At 41.2% G+C, this 22804-nt stretch overlaps 1 protein-coding gene across 1 annotated transcript in view; it reads left to right on the forward strand.

Moving 5' to 3' along the window:
* Positions 1-22804, forward strand: part of ITGBL1 (integrin subunit beta like 1) — a 204924-nt gene that overhangs the window by 78323 nt on the left and 103797 nt on the right. The window contains exons 3-6 of the mRNA XM_005668526.3: positions 6595-6741; positions 13115-13237; positions 17729-17869; positions 21501-21641. Coding sequence (XP_005668583.2) covers positions 6595-6741; positions 13115-13237; positions 17729-17869; positions 21501-21641 — 552 coding nt within the window. The remainder of the gene's footprint in view (positions 1-6594; positions 6742-13114; positions 13238-17728; positions 17870-21500; positions 21642-22804) is intronic.

Raw genomic sequence — 22804 nt, forward strand, 5'->3', positions numbered from 1 at the left:
TCCATGAGTTTGCATGTTGTTCAGTTTTATAAATGACTTCATGAGTTTATAAGTTTCAGAAATGCATAGTAATAAGCTCAATGTAGTTGCCATGCCAACTAAGATGTATTTTTCTGGTGACTGATCCTTGTATTGTAGTCAATGTTATATGGCAACGTGCCTTTACCTGCTTGCAAGAGAGTGATTGCATTTTTTTTTCCCAATCAAGTGAACTCAATTTTCAACCACTTTTGTTAACTCCCCACTTTGTAACAGCTTAGAGCAGAGGTACCCTAGGGAGTTAATGAATAGAAAAGAAGAGTCCTTGCAATTCGAGGATTTACATTAAAGTTTACTGAACATATAAGTGTTTGTTGATTTTCAAACTAAGTGAGAAGGAAATTAAAAAATTGTTGCCATCTGCTCCTTTTTAGTTGGCTGAGGAAAAAAATAACCAAAGAATTACTTGATCATGACATTTGAAGATCATGAGATGATCATAGCCTTTGACTTGGAGCCATTGCACAGACTTTAAGGAGGAATGAAAGAGTTCTTTTTTTTAAAAAAAAAATAGATTTTCTTAAAAAGGTAGACTTTTTAAAAAGTGCAGGCTTTTTGTAAGATCTACCTCTAGACATATTTTAGAAGCTGTATATGGGGGAGCCTTTCCACAGCCTGCTGGAATTTAGTAAAGCAGCAGAGTGAATGGGAGAGGCGTGGTATTCTTTTCAGACAAAGAAAGTGGTTTTATTTTCTAGAAAACGAGGCTTAGGGGAGTGGAGGAATCCTAAGAAGAGTGGTTAGAAACATAAGCCATAAAGAATCATTCTGCCTGTTTCCTGATGATTCCATAAGCAGTATGTTTTGCTAGATGGGGCATTTCTATTGATTTATTTTCCTACTGACTTTTTTTTTTTTAATTAGAGTTGATTTACAGTGTTGTGTCAATTTCTCCTGTACAGCATAGTGACCCAGTCATACATATACATCTACATTCTTTTTCTCATACTGTCTTCCATCATGTTCTATCCCAAGAGACTGGGTATGGTTGACACAAGCTAACAAAGAGAAATACATACGTCTTGTTTAGAGATTTTTGCCTTGCAGTGTATCCTTAGGCATGGTCCTGTGTATACTAGGACCATCCAGATTTAGTTGTTTCTCCCAAGATTCCTTTATTTATGGTGTCATCTCAAGCACATGGATTAAGATATGTTGGCCATGCCAGTAGGTGGCAATTATTTTTCCAAACCATAAGCTCAGAAACGTAAAGTGATACATCTTCATTTTCCTGTAATTCTTTTAAACGGTATTTCGAGCTCCCATATTAGTTTGTTAGGGCTGCCATAACAAAGTACCCCAAATGGGATAGTTTACACCACAGACGTGTTTTTGTTTCCCAGTGTGGGGGCCTAGACGTCCAAGATCAAGTGGTCTGTAGGGTGGCTTCATTCTGAGGGTTACGAGGGAGAATCTGTTCCATGCCTCTCCCTGGCAGGTGTGTTGTTGGCTGTTGTTGGTGTATTTGTCTTGCTTTCTTTCTTTTTCTTTTTAGGGTGGCACTCGCGGCATATGGAAATTCCCAGTCTAGGGGTCTAAACAGAGCTACAGCTGCCAGCCTGTGGTGACAGCCACAGCAACACCTGATCCCAGCCGCATCTGTGACCTACGCCATAGCTTGTGGCAATGATGGATCTTTAAGGCAGGGATTGAACCTGCATCTTCATGGATACCTCGTGTGGTTCTTAACCTGCTGAGCCACAATGGGAACTCTATCTTTAGTGTTTCTTGGCTTGTAGAAGAATGTCCTGATCTCTGCCTTCATCCTCACACACACACACACACACACACACACACACACATTCTTTTTCTCACATTATCCTCCATCATGTTCCATCGAAAGTGACTGGATATAGTTCCCTGTGCTACACAGCAGGACTTCACTGCTTATCTATTGCAAATGCAATAGTTTGCATCTACTAACGCCAAATTTCCAGTCCATCCCATTTGTGTTCTATTGAAATGGTACCAAGATGGTCCAGAGAAAATTGGCCAAGCTTCTCCAGGGATACACAGTGGTGTCTCCAGCCCTCTCTCTCTCTCTGTCCTATATTCAGCCCCCAATGGAGGGGGCAGGGGACAGAGCCCTTTCCTGAGACCCAGACAGTTCATAGCTCTTCTCTGCACCTTGCTTGCTGGCTTCGCCCTGTTCTTCTGAATAATAAGCCCTTCTGTTCAGATTAGCAACTACATTCTCCTGGCTCTTCATAAACCCTCAGGTTGTAAGGATGAATATTTCCTGTCTCTCCCAGGCAGTGTGTTAATGAATACTAGTTAGAATTGTGACATCTGAGTACCACTAAAGTGCCAAAACAACACTCTTTAACATCATTGCTTGTAGGAGTGTTGCTTGTAACAGATGTGTTCTTTTCTTTGTAAAGCTTTTGAGTAAAATGAGATCATAAAGTATAAAAGATAATGAAAAAAAATCAATAGTGTGCCTTTACCACCTAGCTTAAGAAATAGAATCTTTCTTATAGCTTTACAAATCTATCCCTTAAATCAGTTATCTCAAAGCTCTTTCTAGATCACGCCTCAAAAAATTGAACTTACACGTAGATTTGTGTATTTGGGTATAAATTATCTAGAGATAAATGCCATGTTTTGGAAACGACCAGCTTGTATCAGGGCCTTGGCTCTGAAGCTGAAAAACAAAGAAAGATTATTTTTAATTTTTAATTTAATTTAACTTAATTTAATTTTTTTGCTATACCATTCACAGCCCTGGGAGCTCTAAAATACCCTTTTGCTTTTCCATCCTTATTGCTTTGGTGGGAGTGGGTTTTGTCATTTCTCCCACCTTCTTATTTTGTGTGAGAACGCCTTGAGAACATATTGGGAGGGCAACAGATTAATTCTCAAGTATGTTGGGTGGTTCATTCTAAGACCATATTTTGTTGCTGTGGAAACAGAGTTATCTGGAGAAGAACCAGAACTGGAATGGTCTAGACAGCCAGGAGTGGTGACTGCTTTGCTAGTTAGGACCTCGTGTTGCCCTGGGCAAGGCCAACCTTCAACCTGGGCAGTAGGAGCCCTCTGCTGGGCCTCATGACTTAGGGGTTCTGCTCTGGTCCCCCTTGGCCATCCATTCCCAAGGTGGGATGGGGTGGGAGGTCTGAGAGGCCAAGGGGCATGGCCCCCTGGAGCCCTGGAGCCCGCTGCCTCTGCTCTCCTAGACGGAGGTGTCTGGGACCCCACCTTCTGCCCGCAAAGTCCCCAGATCTCTTCCAGAGTCTGCTGTGGCTTCTCTCCCTCCATCAGTGGCAGCACAGATGTCCTGAGGCTGGGCTGGTGGGCTGCTGATCAGGGAGCAGCTATGGAAGAGCAGGGGAGGGGAGGGGCTGGCAGAGCTGCAGAAGGACGGGTGGACCTGGGCCTGGCTGTCTGTAGGATTCTCAGGCTCTCCCAGGGTAGGGTAGAAATGGGGAGGAGGGAGGCTCCAGCCGCTTTATTTGCATATCTAAGAAAAAAAAATGACCCTATCTTCCCCAAGAACGCGTGGTGGGAAAGAGAATAACCAGGACCTATTATTTGCAACTGTTGTCGATTATTGGGTCCTCCTCACCCGCAAAGGTTGGGTAAAATCCCAACCCCTGGTCCCTGGAAGGTGACTCTGGGAAGAGTCTTTGAAGATGTAGTTAAGTGAGGATGAGGTCCTGCTCTCGTGGGATGGGCTCTAAAACCAATGACTGGTGCCCTTTTGAGGAGAAAGACGTGAAGACACAGACACGTGGAGGAAGAAAGCCACGCAAAGACGGAAAGAGAGGCTGGAACTCTTTCCCAGCCAAGGAATATCAAAATTGCAAGCAGCCACCATAGGTAGGAGTGTGACACGGAAGAATTTCCCCCTCAGGGCTTCTGGGGGAATCCATCTACCAACACCGTGATTTTTTGGTTTTTTTTTCCCCCCAGAGCTGGGAGAGAGCAAATTTCTGTTGTTTTAAGCCATTCCGTGTATGATACTTTGGATGCCAGCCCCAGAAAACGAACACACAGTGGATAAATCCTTCTGCAAAATGGGATGTCTGCTGAAGCCATGTTATTGACACTGTAACAGAAATCACCTGGCTTCGATGATATAGCAGCCTGATTCCCTGAGGTCGGCTAAAGCTCTTACGAACCTTGGATAAAAAGTAGAGAGTCTGAAGATTATTTTCTTTCTGAAAAAATTATGTACTTATCTCCAAATAAGGTTGCACAGGCTGGTACTTGACAGTTCTTGACAATAAAAAAAAAAAAATCGATTCCAATTTGCTTTCCTAAATGGAGGAAAATGAATCAAGGAGGCCTTACTGGGCACGAAGTTTGGAAAGAATATCAAGGCAGATGAACCTGTCTTGCATCGACTGTCATCTTTGCTTCCAATCAGATGCTAAAGGGATAGCTGAAAACACATTCTCTGACACCGTGTGTGCCCAAGACATTGATTTAAGCTGAGAGGAAAAGGGGCCGCCTAATAAAAAAATATATATATTCTAAATCAAGTTAAATAGCTTTTTCGTGAAAGGGCATCAAATGGGCTTCGGTGTGCTAATATATATCATGACACACTAAGAGAAGAATATAGCATATCTCTTTCCATGTTTATTTTATCCTAGAACCTTTTATGGCAGAAGTTTCCAAAACTGAACCTTCGTGAACTTATTTTGAGGTGTAAGCACCTAAAATATTACTTCTGCTGATGTTTCATTGGGGCAGTGTGGGACGAGTGGGTCTTTTCCTATTGTCTGTATGTTTTCCTTATTTTCCCTCTATTTTTTCCAAGGCTCTCTCCCTTTAAAAAAAGCTATAACTTTTGACCCCGAAACCATTACCCACCTCTGCCATTTATACCTTAGTTTTGAGTTTAAGATGCTCCATCCAATATAAAAGAAGCCTTGAATGTTCCTTCATTCTAGATACTTTGTTTTCTTCTAGATCATTTTTATTTTCTTTGCAATTGACATGGAGCTGTTGTATTGGAATAAACCATAAGACATGGTTGAACGATATTTAACTTATAAAAAGTGGCTATTTCATATGGTTTAACCTAATACACTAATATAATTAAAACGTTGTTGCAGTTCCCGAGATACTTAATTCACCAATAAAGGCTTAGCTACTTCAAGGCTTTGGCTTAGTGCTTGTATAAATAGACTGGATGGTTGGCAGGAGAGACCACTTCTGCTTGTAAATGATACCAAGTTGGCTGAGATTGACAACATCAGGCAGGACCAGACAGGAATGCACAATGATACAATCAATTTGACAGAGTGATGTGCACTTGATAAAAAATGAATTGCAATTAGGGTGCAGGCAAGGTTTTGTTTGTAAAATAGAATAATTAATTTGAAAAAAGTGCCACAGGAATAGAAACACTTTGCATGGACAGAGCCACGTGCAGAGGAGTTTTAAAGGCACAGCCACTCACAGGTTTAGACTCTGTCAAACACGCCCAAATGGCATGCCTCTGAGCCATTCATTCTGACCCACCATCTGGACCTCATTATGTGGATTTTGGATGCCACATTGAATGACTGTTGGCACCAGATCAATGATTCCATTCCATTGTGGTCTACGAATTTCAGGCATTAAGGCATAGTACCATTATCTTGAAAAAGTACAAGAATATTCCCCCTACAACTCATTCAAAGCCTGCTCACCTTTCAAGGCCCAGTTAAAGGTCCAGAAAGTCTTTCCCCTCTTATTTCTATAGGACATAGACGATAGCCCTCAACTTAATATAAGGTTGAACAAACATTCTGGCTGAAGATAACACAGCCCTCTTTCCTATTGAACCTCAACTTTGCAGTTTGTTAAGTTCTCTGAGGACAAAGACCAAGGATTATATGTGTTTTGTCTTTCTGTCTAATATATAGTCAATACAAATATTATCAGCTTCTTCGAGCAGGGCTTAATAAAATTAATGACCATAACAAAAGAAAGAGTAAAATGTTGGTTTGAGAGCCTGAAAGGTTGAGAAATTTCTATGGAGATAGGCAAATGTGACTCTTATCCTTTTGACTCTTGAACCAAATTTCCCTGTGAAGAAACAAAATATATACTTATTTTTCACTTCCATCTTCTGCCAAGGTGGTATTTAATATCTCTATAAAATTTTTTACATATCAAATTCAAATAAATATAAGGCCAGTACTTAGCATAATTTCATGTAAGGTTCCTTGCTCAGAGTTTGTGGTGTTATGTGTTATAACAAGCAGTTACATGAGAATTATTTTTATTGGGCTTTTGTATCTTTTTTGTGCAGGTCTTAGGTGGACTTTTTTTTAGTGATACACTTTCTGATCCTGTGGCTTATCAGATTTTGGGTCCATTATCTATGCTAATATCTCTACATGTTAATTTAATGTTTTTAGAATGATTTATCGAAGTTGATTCTTGACATAAAACCCACACCCTCCAAGATACTGGATATAAATTACTTTTTATAAATCCTCTCTCATATACTTGTGTTTGAATGCATTATAGCCCAGTCTTGACCCAACATCCCTCTTAAGCGTCTTCGTTGGGATACCGGCTGCCTTGGAGTCTAACTGGGTGCTGTTCAATTCTCAGGCCACGGAAGGTGTGACTGTGGCAAGTGTTTGTGTGATGAAGGCTGGTCTGGGGATGCTTGCCAGTACCCAACCAAGTGTGACCTGACCAAGAAAAAAAGTAACCAAATGTGCAAGAATTCTCAAGATGTCATCTGCTCGAATGCAGGTAAGAATGCTATCCCGCAAACATTCTTAAATGAAAGAGTCAAATTTGGGGTTTTAATGGCACTAGGTAGGCGTCAAGAAATGTTGAACCCCTGAGTGAAAATGCTTTGGAGTGTGTGTATGTGTTTTTTTTTTTTTTTTTTTTTTTTTTAGAAATGAAATCCTGATAAATCAATAGGGAAAAAAATGTCATCTTGCTGAGACGGGCGAGTTTGATGCTCTCCAGCTGTTTCACATGCCTCCTTCAAGCAGGATATTTGCTGGAAATAACACCCTGGCACCATTTTATGTAAATCGTGAGCCATGATTTTGGAAGGCAGCTATGCTCACCACTCTACCACCAGCGCTACTTGAACCGTGATTTCGAATGCTGGATTCATTCTTTTAAAAAAGCTTTATGTAAACTGACTTCCTTCTTTTCTGCTGCAGATCAAGGGTGCTTTGACTGTATACCTTAGTATCAAATAGAGCCCCACTTTTCAGGTTTGACAGAAGTTTCAGATACCCTGGATGTGAAACCCATTGAAGAATATAGTGACAGCAAGGTTTTTGTTTGACTAGAATATTTTTCTATCTCATAGACAGCATTTAAAAATATTTCTTGGAATGTTACAGAGGAGCTGTTCAAATTAATTACCAAAATCCTATAAATCATAACAGTTTTTGGCTTCCGTGGTGGTTAGCCAGTGTTACTGTAGTTAAAAGTTGGACACGTGGAACCTCAAAGTCAGCTTTTTCTCACTGCTGGTTGAGCTTGAAAAGCTCCTGTCCTACCCTAGAGATTCTTATTTAATTGCTTTGGGGTCTGATATGAACTGTAGGGGGTTTGTAAGTTCCCTGCGTAATTCTTATGTAGATCACAGGTGTCAGCTACTGCTCTGCATGCTGAAGGCCAGGACTTCACCATGCGAATGTCTTCCCTCCTGAAGCTCACATCCTTGGTGGAGTCCTTCTGCAATAAGAGCTAGGGCCTTCCCACAGGCTTTGATTGAAAGGAATTGCTCTGGGTTGATTCAGCGCAGAGGGTGTTTTGCTCATAGTAATCAGGGCTATTTGCAATGCAAGTTGTGAGTTTAGCAGCCGGGGACCATGGCAAAAGTCCTAGCAGGTCACTTTTCTGTGTTCAACGTTGCTCTCCTGGCTTCTCTCCAGCACCTCCTTCTTTTCTTTCCCCTCCATAGAATTTCCCTAATTCCAGTTCATAGCACCTGCTCTCCAAACACACACACACACACACACACACACACACACACACACACACACACTCACCATATAGATTCTTTTGTTTGAAAACTTCATGCTTTCCAAACTCCTTTCGGTAAAAAGACTTGAATTCAGTTGTATTTCTTTGTGCTCTCTTTTTGGATTGATGGATTGATTGATGGATTTTCAAATCCAGGTAATTTTTTTTCTTTTTAACCAAATAAGGGGTTAGTTTAGGAATCCAAAGATGTTTCAATATGAAGTAAATCTAAATGCGTGATTCGCTGCATTAACACATCTTTCAAAGGAGAAAATGTCCAGAATTGTTTCAATAGATGATGAAACACATTGGATAAGATATAAAACACATTTCTAAGCTAGTTCTATCTCTAGAGTTTTTTTTTTTTTTAAACATTGATCCAATATTTTTATGTCATCTACCCAACAGTGTCCTTTGTAGCAGTTCCCCCACTCTGAATAGGATCCAGCCAGGGGTGGTGTTCCATCTAGTTGTCATATCTCTTTAGCCTCCTTTAATGTGTTTTTAGCCAATTCTACAGACAACACAGTCTCTTTTTCTCTTTCTTACTCTCCTCTCAGTATCTAAGCCTTTCAGGTTTACGCCGGGAACCTCCTTCTCACATGTCTTTCTTTTAGTGCCTGCTTCTACTCGCCTAGCTCAGGACCACTGCTCCAAATTGTGTTAGTCTCCGAGTTCTCTGTGCTCATGTCTCCCCCCTCACATCACAGTGGGGCTTGCAGGAAGCAGCTTGGAGCAGAAGGGGAAGAGGAGGTATATGGAGTCGGGCAGAAGACCGGAGGGCAGAGGGAGCTGGAGCTGGAGCTGGGACAAAAGAGTTCCAGAAGCTGAGTGTAGGGGCTCAGAACAGCAAGGCACAGTCTGCAGAGCAAGGCAAGGCTCCAGCACCATTGCATCAGGAGCTTAGGCTGCTGTTCAAGACAGGGAGTCATCCTAGAAAGAGACAGCTATATTAGGCAGAATGAAAAGTCAGAGCTAAAATAATCTAGCATAAAGCAGGAGACCCCTCCTAGAGACTCTGTTAACTGGCAACCAAGAAAGAGATGCAAGATGACATAGCATGAACACTCGAGTCTGGCACGTTTGCCTGGGCTTCCATATGCCATATCCTGGAGCCTCCGTTGTGAATTCCACTTGGTGAGTAAGACAGGAAGCCTCTGAACTGTTGTAAACGTCCCGCATCACCCAGGAACGGTTCAGCCGTGTGGATTGGAGTGAGTCTGCCTGTGGGGGACGTCACTGAGAAGCTGTAGGGTTCAGAGGAGGAGGTGGTACCTGCCCATCCTTCCTGAAAACAGCTACTGCCTAACAACGAGGTTACTCTTCTCTCCCTAACCATGAAGGGCTCCTGGTATTCCAGCACACAAATATTGGCCCAGTATTCTTGATCCTGTACTGTCCGCCTCCGACCTATTCTTTCCTTCCGACCCAAGCCAGACTTCTCTGTTCTTTAATTCTCCATCTTTGTTCCTTAGCCCAGGCTCCTTCTTCACCATCACAAGTCTTCTCTCCATCTCCACTTGTTGAAATTCTATTTATACATCAAGTGCCAACTCAAGAACTTACTCCTCTCCTGTGCCTTTCCCCCTTCACAGAGCCACACTGAGGTTTATGCCTTCTCTATAGCATTTGTCACAAGTCTGTTGCAAATGCCTTTGCGTCATCTGGTTTCATGTATATAAATATCTGTAAAAATTATCAATCATCTAGCTCTTTCTTCCTGGTCTGTGGTGTGCTTCATTTCAATTTTATTCATCTTCTCTCCTATAGCACCTGAAACTTTGCCAAGAATACAATAAGCAGTGAGAAATTTAATGAATAGATAAGTTGAAAGACAACATGAATAAATATGAAAATGAAAAAGAAGGGTGATACTTAGAGGGAAAAAGGAGATGAGGCAATACCATGGATTGTCGCATTAGATTTGAAGCAGACTTTTATAAATTAAAATAATTTGGGGAGGAGTTCCTGTCATGGCTCAGTGGAAATGAGTCTGACTAGTGTCCGTTAACACAGGTTAAATCCCTGGCCTCACTCAGTGGGTTAAGGATCTGGCATTGCCATGAGCTGTGGTGTAGGTCACAGACTCAGCTTGGATCCTGCATTGCTGTGACTGTGGTGTAGGCTGGCAGCCACAGCTCTGATTCAACCCCTAGCCTGAGAACTTCCATATGCCATGGGTGTGGCCCTAAAAAGCCAAGAAAAAAAAAAAGTTTGGGGACAAAAACAATAACATGAAATTTAGTAAAAGTAAAATTCAAGCAAGTATTCTCAAGGAAGAAAAATTCATGTTCAAATTCTGCAGAATCACCATTTGTATGTGACTGTGAGAGAGAGAAAGGATTACAGATCATAGCAAATCACAAGGGAACTGGGTAACAGAACCATGCAGAGGGTATGAAAATAGGGAATGGTGGGATCCGTAAATACAGAGTGTGTCTGGAGAAAATATTTGGGAGTATGACTGCTACACTTGAAGTCGTAAGGGTGGGGGGAGACAGAGAACCTAACATTTTCTGAAAGCCTACAATGTGCTAGATGACTGTGAAATATTTATCACCTGATCCTCACGGCAGCTCTGTGAAGCAGACAGTATTGGCAGATAAGGCATTGGAGAGAGAGAAAAGTAATGACCTCAAAAATGTACAGTAACATTGGGGAATCGGACCTGGATTTGCCTGTAAGCCTCCCTTGGTCCTAAAACCACGTACTTTCTGGTACATGCACAATTGCCAGTATCCAGTGGCTCAGTGCAAACATCAGTATCACCTTCGGATCTTTTCATCTTTTACCTCTCATTCCCAGTCCTCGAGTTGTATTTTCTTCCCCCGAAAACATCCCCAAGTGTATTTGCTTTTTTTCAAAACTTATAGCCATCACCCTGGTCAGCCTCCCTCTTCCTTCGTACAAGCTAGTGAATTAACACTCCCTTGTATCCGCTTTGCCTCCTTCTCCACGACATCAGAGTAAACCGGGGAAAATGGATACCTGATCCCTTGCTGAAAATATTTCAGTGGCTGCTCATTATTCTTGGATGAAAAGTTGGAATGACCTCTAAGACATCTGTAAACGGCATCTTCAGTTGCCGTTTTCCTTTTGTGACACTCTCCACATGTTTTCTATGGTGCTCCAGCTGTCTTTTTTTTTTTTTTTTCTTTTATTTCCTCTTTGACTCCAAAGCCTTTGCTGTTGTCTCTTGCTGGAAGTGGGCATCGTCACCAGTCAGCATCTCACTTCTCTTAACTGTTGTTTTTACTTGCCTTCCCATTCGCAGTTGCAGAGCCATTCCCCAGGGACTCTATCTTTGACCACGGGGTCTCCGTGAAATCCCCTTACTGGATGTTTCTGCAGCACTTTGCACTTCTCCGCTTGTTTTATCACATGGGTTTTTACTCATTTAAAACCTTCTTTTTTTCTTTTTGAGGGCTTCACCAGAGGCTCATGGAGGTTCCCAGGCTAGTGGCTGAGTCAGAGCTGCAGCTTCCGGTCTATACCACAGCCACAGCGACACCAGATGCGAGCCTCGTCTGTGACCTACACCACAGCTCACGGAAATGCCGGATCCCTGATCCACTGATGGAGGCTGGGATCGAACCCGCATCCTCATGGAAACTGGTTGGATTTGCTTCCTGCTGCACCACAATGGGAACTCCAACTCATATAAAACTTGAAGAGAATTATGGCTGAATCGATCTCCTGTTGCCTTTTCAGAGTCAAGGATGACATGTGGTGAATGGCAAAGTCTCAATATGTGGTAGCAGCAGTGTTGATCAATTAAAAATTTAAAAACAAGTACTAAAAAGGAAGTTCTTCAAATGGACATTCTGCTTCTCAGTATCCTTCGAATGCTGTTTCATTGTCAGTGAAATCACTCTCAGGGGTTGTAGTCAAATCCTCCAACCTGGCTGAGTGTGTGGTAAACCAGATGACCCCAGGATCTCTGTCTCCCCCTGAGCTGTCCTGAGGTTTTGGTGACATCCCAAGATGCTATGCCTAAGAAAACCCACTCTGGTCCCGTTGTAATGAGGAAGTGTATAGGAGCATCTAAGTTTTTTATTTATGTATTTGATGATGAATTCCACAAACATTTATTACATAAATAATATCAAATATTGTGTAAAGCATTGAATAAATACTGGTGAGGAAGATAAGCAAGGTTACTTCTCTTACAAAGCTTAGAATTTTACTTTTTTTTGTCATTTTATTTTTTTACATATTTTTATTTTTTTTTGAATTGTTATTTCCCCAATACAATTTTTTTTCTACTGTGCAGCATGGTGACCCAGTTACATATACATGTGTACATTCTTTTTTCTCACATTATCATGCTCCACCATAAGTGACTAGACATAGTTCCCAGGGCTACACAGCAGGATCTCATTGCTAATCCATTCCAAAGGCAATAATCTGCATCTATTAACCCCAGACTCCCAATCCATCCCACTCCCTCCCCCTCCCCCTTGGCTACCACAAGTCTATACTCCAAGTCCATGATTTTCTTTTCTGTGGAAAGGTTCATTTGTGCCGTATGTTAGATTCCAGATATAAGTGATATCCTATGGTATGGGCTGCACCTACAGCATATGGAGGTTCCCAGGCTAGAGGTCGAATTGGAGCCTACACCACAGCCACAGCAATGCATGATGTGAGCTGAGTCTGCGACCTACACCACAGCTCACAGCAACACTAGATCCTTAACCCACTGAGCAAGGCCAGTGATCCAACCCTCATCCTCATGGATCCTAGTCGAGTTCTTCAACCACTGAGCCACGACGGGAACTCCACAAAGATTAGAGTTTTACTCACTTGAGACCCACGTGTGATCAGAAGATATTCATTCACGCTTTGATTGGATGGACATGTATAAAGCAGCTCTGTTCTTGGAAAGTTAAAATTTATGTTCATGAAACTAGAGGTCGTAGTAACTGTGTGCTATGAAATATAACTGCTAGACTACAATGATCTCAAGAAAGAATGCTGTAAATTTATGTCATCATATGCACAGTAATACCCAATTGGGATATTAAATTGACTTGAATTTTCTATGTTCATTAAAGACATAGGTTAAAATTCATTACTTATAATTTGTATACATTTAACAAATACTTTCTGTTTTGTTTTAATGGTTTAGGTACATGTCACTGTGGCAGGTGTAAGTGTGATAATTCTGATGGAAATGGACTCGTTTATGGTAAATTTTGTGAGTGCGATGATAGAGAATGCATAGATGATGAAACAGAAGAAATATGTGGAGGTATGTATATTAGCTTTGCATAAATTAATAAAAGTACTTGATTTTTTTCACCTATTTCATTGAACATTTATCTTTCTGTAAATTTATGCACTAAGTTTACTCATTTAGCTGAACCTATGCTCATTTGGAAAACACTTCATAAAAGTCAGACTAAGGCATTCCGAGCAAACTAGTAACTAAAAAAATTTTTAAATTTTATTTTATTTTTAAACCATTTGTAATCAAAGGATAGTTTTTTGTTTGTTTTGTTTTGTTTTGTTTTAGGGCTGCACTCAAAGTATATGGAGGTTCCCAGGCTAGGGGTCGAATCAGAGCTGCAGCCACCAGCCTACACCCTACACCTCAGTCACAGCAACACAGGATCTGAGCCATGTCTTCGACCTACACCACAGCTCATGGCAATGCCAGATCTTCAACCCACTGAGCGAGGCCAGGGATCAAACCCATGTCCACATGGATGCTAGTCGAATTTGTTAACTGCTGAGCCATGATGGGAACTCCAAAGTATAGTTAATTTGCATGTTATGTTAGTTTCAGGTGTACAGCAAAATGATTTGGTTATACATACATTTATATATATGTATATACACACACACATATTTTTTTAGATTTTTTGCCATTTAGATTATTACAAGATATTTAATATAGTTTCCCATGCAATAAGTCTTTGTTGTTTATCTGTTTTATATGCAGTAGTCTGTATACGTTATTCCCAACTCCTAATTTGTCCTTCCCCCTCTTTCCCATTTGGTAATCATCTGTTTATTTTCTAAGGCTGTGAGTCTATTTCTGTTTTGTGAATAAGTTCATTTGCATCATTTTTTAAGATTCAGTTTACAAGTGATCTTTAGAGCAGACTAGCACTTTTAAATGCAAACACAGATCATTCCTAAGGGAAGTCAGATCGTTACAGCACCGGGTCAACCTCATGGTTCTGAAGTGGTCCTAGTTGGACTCCCATCTTCTCTGCTCGCCTCAGCTGCTTTTATTCTGCTTCTTTTCTCCCAGTCTCTCCAGTACATGTTTTAATTCCATTCTCTTTCCCCTTTTAAGCCACAAGCCTTCAAATCGTCCCCCATGTCCTGCTGGGGACATCGAAGGCCAGTATGGTTGTTAGAGGCCAGTATGGTTGTTAGACTAGAATCGATCCCTCCCCACCACATACCTAGGTAACTTTTCCATGACTGTTTATCTGCATCACCATTACTCAGTCTGTTTTGCTCTTATACCAGTTATTGCATATTTGCCAATGCCAAGCACTGCAGTAAGTACTTCCCACTCATTAGGTCACCTGCTAGGGTGATGCCAGCAATTAGAATGGAATTTAGACTCATGTCTGTCTGATGCCAAAGACTGCTCTTGACCTCTGAAAAGATTCCCTCCATGGAATCCTATCCTGTATGACAAATGGGTGATTTCAGGAGAGTGTTTTCTCTGGAAGGATCAGGAGCAAATGGGGTCAGGAAGAACCAGAGGGCACTAAGCGTCACTAACATGTCACAAGCTGTCCCTTTGTTTACAAAACCAAATGGTGGCTTCAATTCCGGTGATGATCCAGACACTCTCAGTTGAGGGCTGCTTGGTTCTTTTTCTCTGGTTTCCTTGCTGCACAACCAACCAGAATAAAACAAACAGACATAAGAACCTTCATTTTTCAAGCCAGTGCCCGAAGCTCGATGGTGCTTAGGCAGTTCTGCTAAAGGGTTCGTGCCAAAATAATTAGAACAATTAGATAAGTCCACCTACAGATTTTGCGTATTTGCCCTCCTGATATTTTATTTCCAATTATCACAGATCACAAAAGAGGAGGAGAATGTGTGTGGAGCCAGTGTTTGCTGGCGTGCACCACCAAAGCAAAGTCTATTTGCGTGTGTGAATATCAACATTGAAGTGGAAACACCACGATGGGCTTCACTCTCAACCTTTCCCCTTATTATTTCCATTGGTTTGAGGCAAAAGCAATTTCACGGTCCCGAGTCTCTGACCACGGACACCAGTGCTCCAGTAATCATCCTTTGGGGGTGACATTGACTGGGATTCTGGGTTTTTCCATGTGTCATTCGCTTGAAACCAGTCTGTTGAGAGGTGATGCTGCAGCCCAAGAGTGAAGCAATTCCAAAGGAGACTTTCTTACTCCATCAAGTGCACAAATCAAAGAATGAAGTTTTTTGTCTGACATGTGCATGGCCCTGGAGCTGGTGTTATCTCAGTTATTCAGATATGTCTATGACCGTGTTTTCCTTTGAGTTATGAAGATTTTCTCCTTAATTTTCCATGTCTGCCTACAGTATAGCTTTACATGATTTATCCTGACAATCCTATTCACCTCCTTCTCAATGATGTTTTAGTAAAATCCCAATTCAATAGTGAGTTTTCTAAATATGCAAAGAATTGGGGGGTGAGGAGTGAAGATTTAGGATCATTTACCACTTTCAGGGTAAGCCTTCCATAGGTCATCTTACATACATTTCCTGCCATGACAAAAGAAATACATTTCTGAAGATTTCTGAGCTGAGAGAGAAATTCTACTTTAAGAAGTTAACCAAGTCTTAGAAAAGGGAAAAAAACCCTGAGTCCTAGGAAAAATTTTTGTATGCAGTTGTCTTGCTTTCTTCCAGTGTCATCCTCAAGTTCCTAGGCTTGTGATATAATACAGGAATGCGATATTTTGTGTGAGTGTATTTTTTTTTTTTTTTTGGTCTTTTTGCCATTTCTAAGGCCGCTTCCAAGGCATATGGAGGTTCCCAGGCTAAGGGTCTAATCGAAGCTGTAGCCGCCGGCCTACACCACAGCCACAGCAAAACGAGGGATCCGAGCTGCGTCTGCAACCTCCACCACAGTTCACAGCAGTGCTGGATCCTTAACCCACTGAGCAAGGCCAAGGACCGAACCCGAAACCTCATGGTTCCCAGTCGAATTCATTAACCACTGAGCCACAAGGGGAGCTCCAAAGTAGAGATATTTTTAAGTTAATAAATAAAATGTATAGCTTTTATATTTTATTATTGATGAACGTTTGACAGCCTTTATGTTTGCTTAAGTGAATGAATTACAATTTGTCATAGAAATGATCACTGCATTAATTTAAGAGGTTTTCTGTGGATATCCCAATTATAGCTCATTTCGACAGAACACATGGCATCCTGTGGTTGACTTCATCTCTTTCTCTCTAATTCACTATAGTACTTTCTCTTCCTCTCTCTCTATTTCTGTCTCTCTGATAAATGTCTGCTTGAAGAAAGTCTCATCTGAGAGGTAAGAACAGCGTAAGAGACCAGAATATCCTATTGTGCTTCTCCCTTCTTACTTGAGTTTCTCAGGCCCTGCTGACACTCTTGCCATTGGCCAGAAATGCCATGTTTAGAAAGGAAAAGAGCCTCAGAGTCCATTTTCCGTGGTCCCTCTGGGATGTTGGCTGTTGGACAAGAGAGAGGCAAGAAAAAAGACTTTTAGCCATAGGCTCTGTTAAACATAAATGCCTGTAAAACCCGGAGAACAGAGTAAAAACCAAAATGGCCCTGGTTTTCATCATATTTACAAGAACAAGAGCAGTTATTCGTGGTTGGGTGACATAACTACAAACAAGGGAGAAGGGAAGAAATGATTTGGGGGTAAAAAGAATTGCTGTCTCTTGGGCATTTGTAGAAGGATTGCTGCATCTGAGTGCAGGAAGCAATGGTATGACAAGTCATTACAGACGGGACACAAGTACAAACAAGCAGAGTAACAGTTTACAGCACGGTGGGAGATGGAATTGCATGGGGGCTTCTGGACACTAAATAATGAGATGTCAAGAACCTTTGTACCTTCTTGACTGATAGGATGGACGTTTGATTGTAGGACCAATGGTCCATGGTCCTTTAGTAGTTTAAAGGACTGCTAAACATTGATTTAGCTGAAAACCTCTTTCCCGTGTGGTGTCACACAACAGCTTGGAGGACACAGCTGAATGAAAAGGTGAAGTGTTTCCTCTGCTTTAAGAAATGGTTCAGCCATTAATAACGGGCATCTAAGTAAGTAGTTGCACCATTGGTTTCTCAGTTTCCTCTGCTTTAAGAAATGGTTCAGCCATTAATAACGGGCATCTAAGTAAGTAGTTGCACCATTGGTTTCTCAGTGGTTGATCTCAGACAACTCAAAAAATGCTCTTAGATGATGGCGTATATACATTTGAGTTGAGTGTGTACATTTGATATTGGCATGGAGTAGATGTTCACAGCCTTTCATGCCATTTCTTTAAAATTCTGTCCTTTTAGTCAGCTACTTGGCGAGGACAAGTAAGAAGACACCTTGGCTGGCTTTCTGTGTGTAATTATGTAGATTAGGCTGTTTGGGGGGGCGGCAAACTCTATAATGCGATTATTTTAAGCAAGGACTGTGGAGCAGGTGGATTATTTCAAAAGGCAAACAGGATCACAGAGAGGTGGAAAGTTAATTCTGCTTTTCAAAGTTGCTTTTTTCCTCACTGTATAAAATTCATTTTGGGTAAAGGCCACGGCAAGTGTTACTGTGGAAACTGTTACTGCCAGGCTGGTTGGCATGGAGATAAATGTGAATTCCAGTGCGACATCACCCCCTGGGAGAGCAAGAGAAGATGCACATCTCCAGATGGCCAAGTCTGCAGCAACAGAGGTGTGTCCGCCATCCGCCTTACTACGTAAATGGGGAAACACAAAGCCCTGAATCCTTAACCCTTGTTAGCTCTGCATTGTCTTCCTGGTGGGAGGAAGTAACTCTTTTCTAGTGTTTGATTTTGATGTAAATCAGCATTTTCTAGACCAACAGGCTTCTCTGTCTTATCTTTTATTGGGCAGAGAGCAGAGAGATAAGAAAGTTGCTGCCATACTTTCAGCTTTACTGAACAAACAGTTAACACAGGGACTGTAATTTCTTTGGCAGCCATCCAGAAATGGCATAGCACAGTGCAAAAAGGCAATGCTTGTAGATACTTCTGTTAAATGTCTCTTGACTAACAGAACCATCTACAGCATGAGCATCTAATTATCCAGAGAGCCTTCAAAAAAAAAAAAAATCTCTCTCGTCTTAATTATGAGTAAATGGAAGACTTGGTGGCAATACAGGATTGATATGAAGTCATTTAACTTACATATGTAATAATAAAAATGTGGTGCTGAACAGGATATAGCCAAGTGAAACTGAGACTGACCTTACACATGCATTTTAAAAATATATCGGTAGCGCTCACATAGAATTTAAAGTGAATTAAGTGTTGATATCAAATCAACTCATTTTCAACACTTTTAAGATAATCCTTGAAAATATTTGTTATTGTTCTCTTTGTCAGCTGGACTACTGGTAGATAAAAGAGCCAAGCTGGACTTTTCTGCCTACAAGATGATATCAATAAGAGGCCACATTTCCTTCCATAAAGTGAGAAAAATCTAGAAAGCTGGAAAATTTTTTTTTTTTCTTTTCTGTAAATGCATGTTACATTTTGATAGAAAATGCCTACATAGAAGGCATTGACACACAGCCAGTTTTATCTTTTTGAACATTGACAAATGGAGTGCGTTTGTGGCACAGTGGGTTAAGGATCTGATGTCGGCAATGCAGCGGCTCGGGTCACTGCTACGGCATAGGTTCGATCCCTGGCTCAGGAACTTCTGTACGCCACGGGCACAGCCAAAAAAAAAAAAATTGGTGTAGAAGAGTCAAATGTCCCAGATTTCTGTACTTATAGAGGAGAAGGAAAACTAAAAGGCCTGAACTTGGAACAAAAATGATAAAGAAAAATTCTCTAATTTAGGCAGAATTGATCCAACTCTGTATGATACTAAATCAGTCATATTTTCCTCTAAAATAGAAATCATTTGCTGTCTGGGCAATAGTCACTGCATTTAATAAAAGCGTCCTATAGTGTATTGGTATAGATTAAATACATAAAATAACCTATTAGACTCGATGCTGGAGAAAACATTATGGGAAACAAGAAAATACGTTTTTTTGCCTCTAAACTTTGATTTGTTGAAGTTTTGTCAGGCCAAATTGAATCCTGGTCAGTATTTAAACTAATGTGGAAGGAAAAAAACCAGAGTTGCTGGTTGGGCATGGCTAAGGCATTCTATTATTTCTCTAAAGATTGCAATTTCATTTTTCTTCTTTTATCTTTAGAATTTTGTTAAATTCTACAAATTTTAAACACCTGTTTTCCATGATAAACTCTGAAGGCTAAAATGAAATTACTTTCATATAAAAGAAAAAAATGGACCCATGGACCATTACTGCATGAATTCCCCATTGATGGCCGTTTAGGTCACTAGTGTTTTTTCAATAACGTGGATACCATCATATTTAATATTCCTGTACTTGTACTTTTGTGTACTTTTCCTTTCCTTTCTTTCTTTCTTTATTTGTTAGTCTTTTTAGGGCCGCACCCGTGGTGTATGGAGGTTCCCAGGCTAGGGGTCAAATCGGAGCCGTAGCTGCTGGCCTACACCACAGCCACAGCAACGCCAGATCCGAGCCGCATCTGCACCCTCCAGCACAGCTCAGAGCCACACCAGATCCTTAACCCACTGAGGGAAACCAGGGATCGAACCTGCGTTCTCATGGACACTGGTCGGATTCCTCAACTGCTAAGCCCGTTCGGGAACTCCCTCCTTCCCTTTTGATACGTTGATTGAGGTGAGCTATTATGATACATGCAACGCACATTTAAAAAGTATGTGTTGTGGAGTTGCCACTCAGAAACTTGTGCATTTTGTATCCCATTCATCTCCCCGGTTCTTGATCCTAACAGTCTTGTTTATTTGTCAATCTGACATCTGAAACAATTCTCACTCCTAAGGGCCTCTCACCCCTTAGTAATGGAAAGTTGAGTGGTAAACATTTTCACATTTACCTGTTATCATTACTTCTCTCTACAAAATTTCTTTGCCTTTGTTTTGCTATTAAGCATATTTGTCTTTAGATATTAATTCATAAGGATTGTTCATATGTTTGCGAAAGCGGCTTTGTCTTTCACATCATATGACAGCTTGTTTCAGCTGTTTTCATCATTTAGTTTGTCTTTGTTGTCTTGCCCCCAACCAAAATTTTAGATTTTTATGTTGTTGTATCTTTTTCTTAAATAATTTGCTTTGAGGATTTTGAATACAAATGAATGTATTTTATATATTATTGTTTTATTTTCTATCCTTAAATCTTTAATCTTGCTGGAATTTATTTTGATGTAAGAGCTAAGAAAGGGATTCAACTTTTTTTTTTCACAACTGATTAACTGGTTGCCCTAAAGGTGATTGTTCATGCTTCACACAAAGTTAACGATTTACAACTGAACATTATTCCAAGCATCTCTCCCTGCCTAATCCCCAACATCCTCTGTAAGCTGAGCCAACCTCCTTGGTAACCTGCGCTCATCTGACCCACCAACCTTACTTCTTAGTCTTCCCCAACACGCACCTTCTGTTCCAGTGAATCAGGCCTACTTAGGGTCCCCGTCCCGGCCCTCGTTTGCTTGTTCGTGCTTTCTTGGCCAGTTTGAGTTGTTCTGCCCCCCATCTCGGAACATGGCTCCTTCTCTCTGTGTATCCAGACTGTCTACCTTATTCCCACAGCTCACGTTGATTCCCCCTTCCCCAAACCTTACAGTATGCATGTCCTAGTTTATAAAACATTCCCACTCAGACTTTATTTGCTCCTTTTTCTTTCATTAGCTTTTTTTTTCCCCCCTCAAATAAACTATAAGCTTCTTGAGAGCCAGGATTGCATCTTATGCTGTGTTGGTGTCACCTTTGAGTCAAGACAGCAGAGGGCTCATGACACCTACGCACAGACATAGATAATAACTCCTGTTTATTCAAGAATTTTGACTGTCAACTCTATTTTGTTTGTTTATTTCGTTTGCTTTTTAGGGCAGCAGGGGCGGCATAGGGAAGTTCCCAGGCTTGGGGTTGCATAGGAGCCGCAGCTGCTGGTCTACACCACAGCCATGACGACATGGAATCTGAGCCACGTCTGCAACCTATGCCACAGCTCACGGCATCACTGGGTCCTTAACCCCCTGAGCGAGGCCAGGGAGCAAGCCAGCCTCTCGTCGATACTAGTCAGGTTCATAACCCGCTGAGCCATGGTGGGGGCTCCTTTACTGTCAACTTTAGTGTTTTCCTCTGTAGGATCTTTTTTTCTGAATAGGAATGTTTTCCAAATACAAGTAAACAGCAGAAAAAAGAGCACTATTTGAGATGCTTTCTGTCCTGATTTTTCTGCCCTCGCCCCATAGAGGATTATCTTTCCCGTCTAGGGATTTGCGTGTGTGGTGAATGTTCTTGCCATGACGTGGACCCCACTGGAGACTGGGGGGATGTGCACGGGGACACCTGTGAGTGTGACGAGAGAGACTGCAGGGCTGTCTACGACAGGTACTCTGATGACTTCTGTTCTGGTAAGTGCCTCCTAATCCCCGCTTCTAAATACAGAGCATTCATTTCCCTGCTTTCAGGATGGATTCCCATTCTCACAGAAGCCGTGAAAGAACTGCAGGTACATTCCAAAGGATTCAGTATCTACGGGGCTCCTGATAGTGACTTGCAAACCTTTTGGGGGATTCACACATTGGGCAAAGACGTGAGATCAAAGTGCCCCCGCTCCCTGCAAAGTAGTCGAATTCCTTACCAAGGAGACCCATGACTTCCAAATATCTAACATGCCACCGGGAGAAGGCAAAGCTGGCAGACCTGGCCATGAATAGGAGAGGTGTCATCATGGCAGTTCTGTTAATAGATTACAAAACTTGGCATACTGGAGTTGTCTGGGAGGTAGATACACATTTTACAAATTAGTTTAAATTTTAAAATATTATAAAGCGTATTATAAATATTATAATATTTGCAAATTAATTTTACAAATTAATTTATATATAAATTTTATCAATTATTTTGTTACTGTATGCCTATTTTTTATTGCGATAGAGTTTATTTATGTATACACACTGGATATAGTAGTGTGTCTTCTCTTAGATATTTTACTGTATTGATTTTTCAGTACAAGTGATAATACTAAAATTGTTCTGCAGTTTTGTCTGTGATTGGGTACGAATTATCGGAGTTGAAAATTCTATTCCATTAATTTTTATGGAGCAGATGCTTTTTGCCACGGTCTGAACTGCACCTGGGCTGCTGGTTTCAGCAGCAATGAGACAAACATGATCTGTGATCCTGCCAGAATTTCTGGTGGTGCAAAGGGAAAAAAAAAAGCAGATTTATCTGGAAGAGTGTCATTTAGCAAAAACGGAGTTCTAGATTTTCAGTCCAGTGATACTGGACGATCCAGGAGGCAGAAGACACGGGCATACACATGTCTTTATGTTGGAATGCTTGGTGGGTGTAAATAGGGAGAGAGGAAACTCCTCTGGTCTCTGGAGCGTTTGCCAGCAAAGGGAGCTAAAGGAGCTTCCTCATCATTGGCCTCATTATGAGGACGGTGGAACTAGGACAGCTAACAACTATTGAGTGACTTCTGGATGCGGGACACTGTGTTCAGTACTTCCCAGACTTGCATTTATTCTTCATGAAAGACCGTGTGGTAGGGAACACTTTTATTCTCACT

The sequence above is a fragment of the Sus scrofa genome, chromosome 11 (genome assembly GCF_000003025.6).
Source record: "Sus scrofa isolate TJ Tabasco breed Duroc chromosome 11, Sscrofa11.1, whole genome shotgun sequence".
NCBI classification, from domain to species: Eukaryota; Metazoa; Chordata; class Mammalia; order Artiodactyla; family Suidae; genus Sus; species Sus scrofa.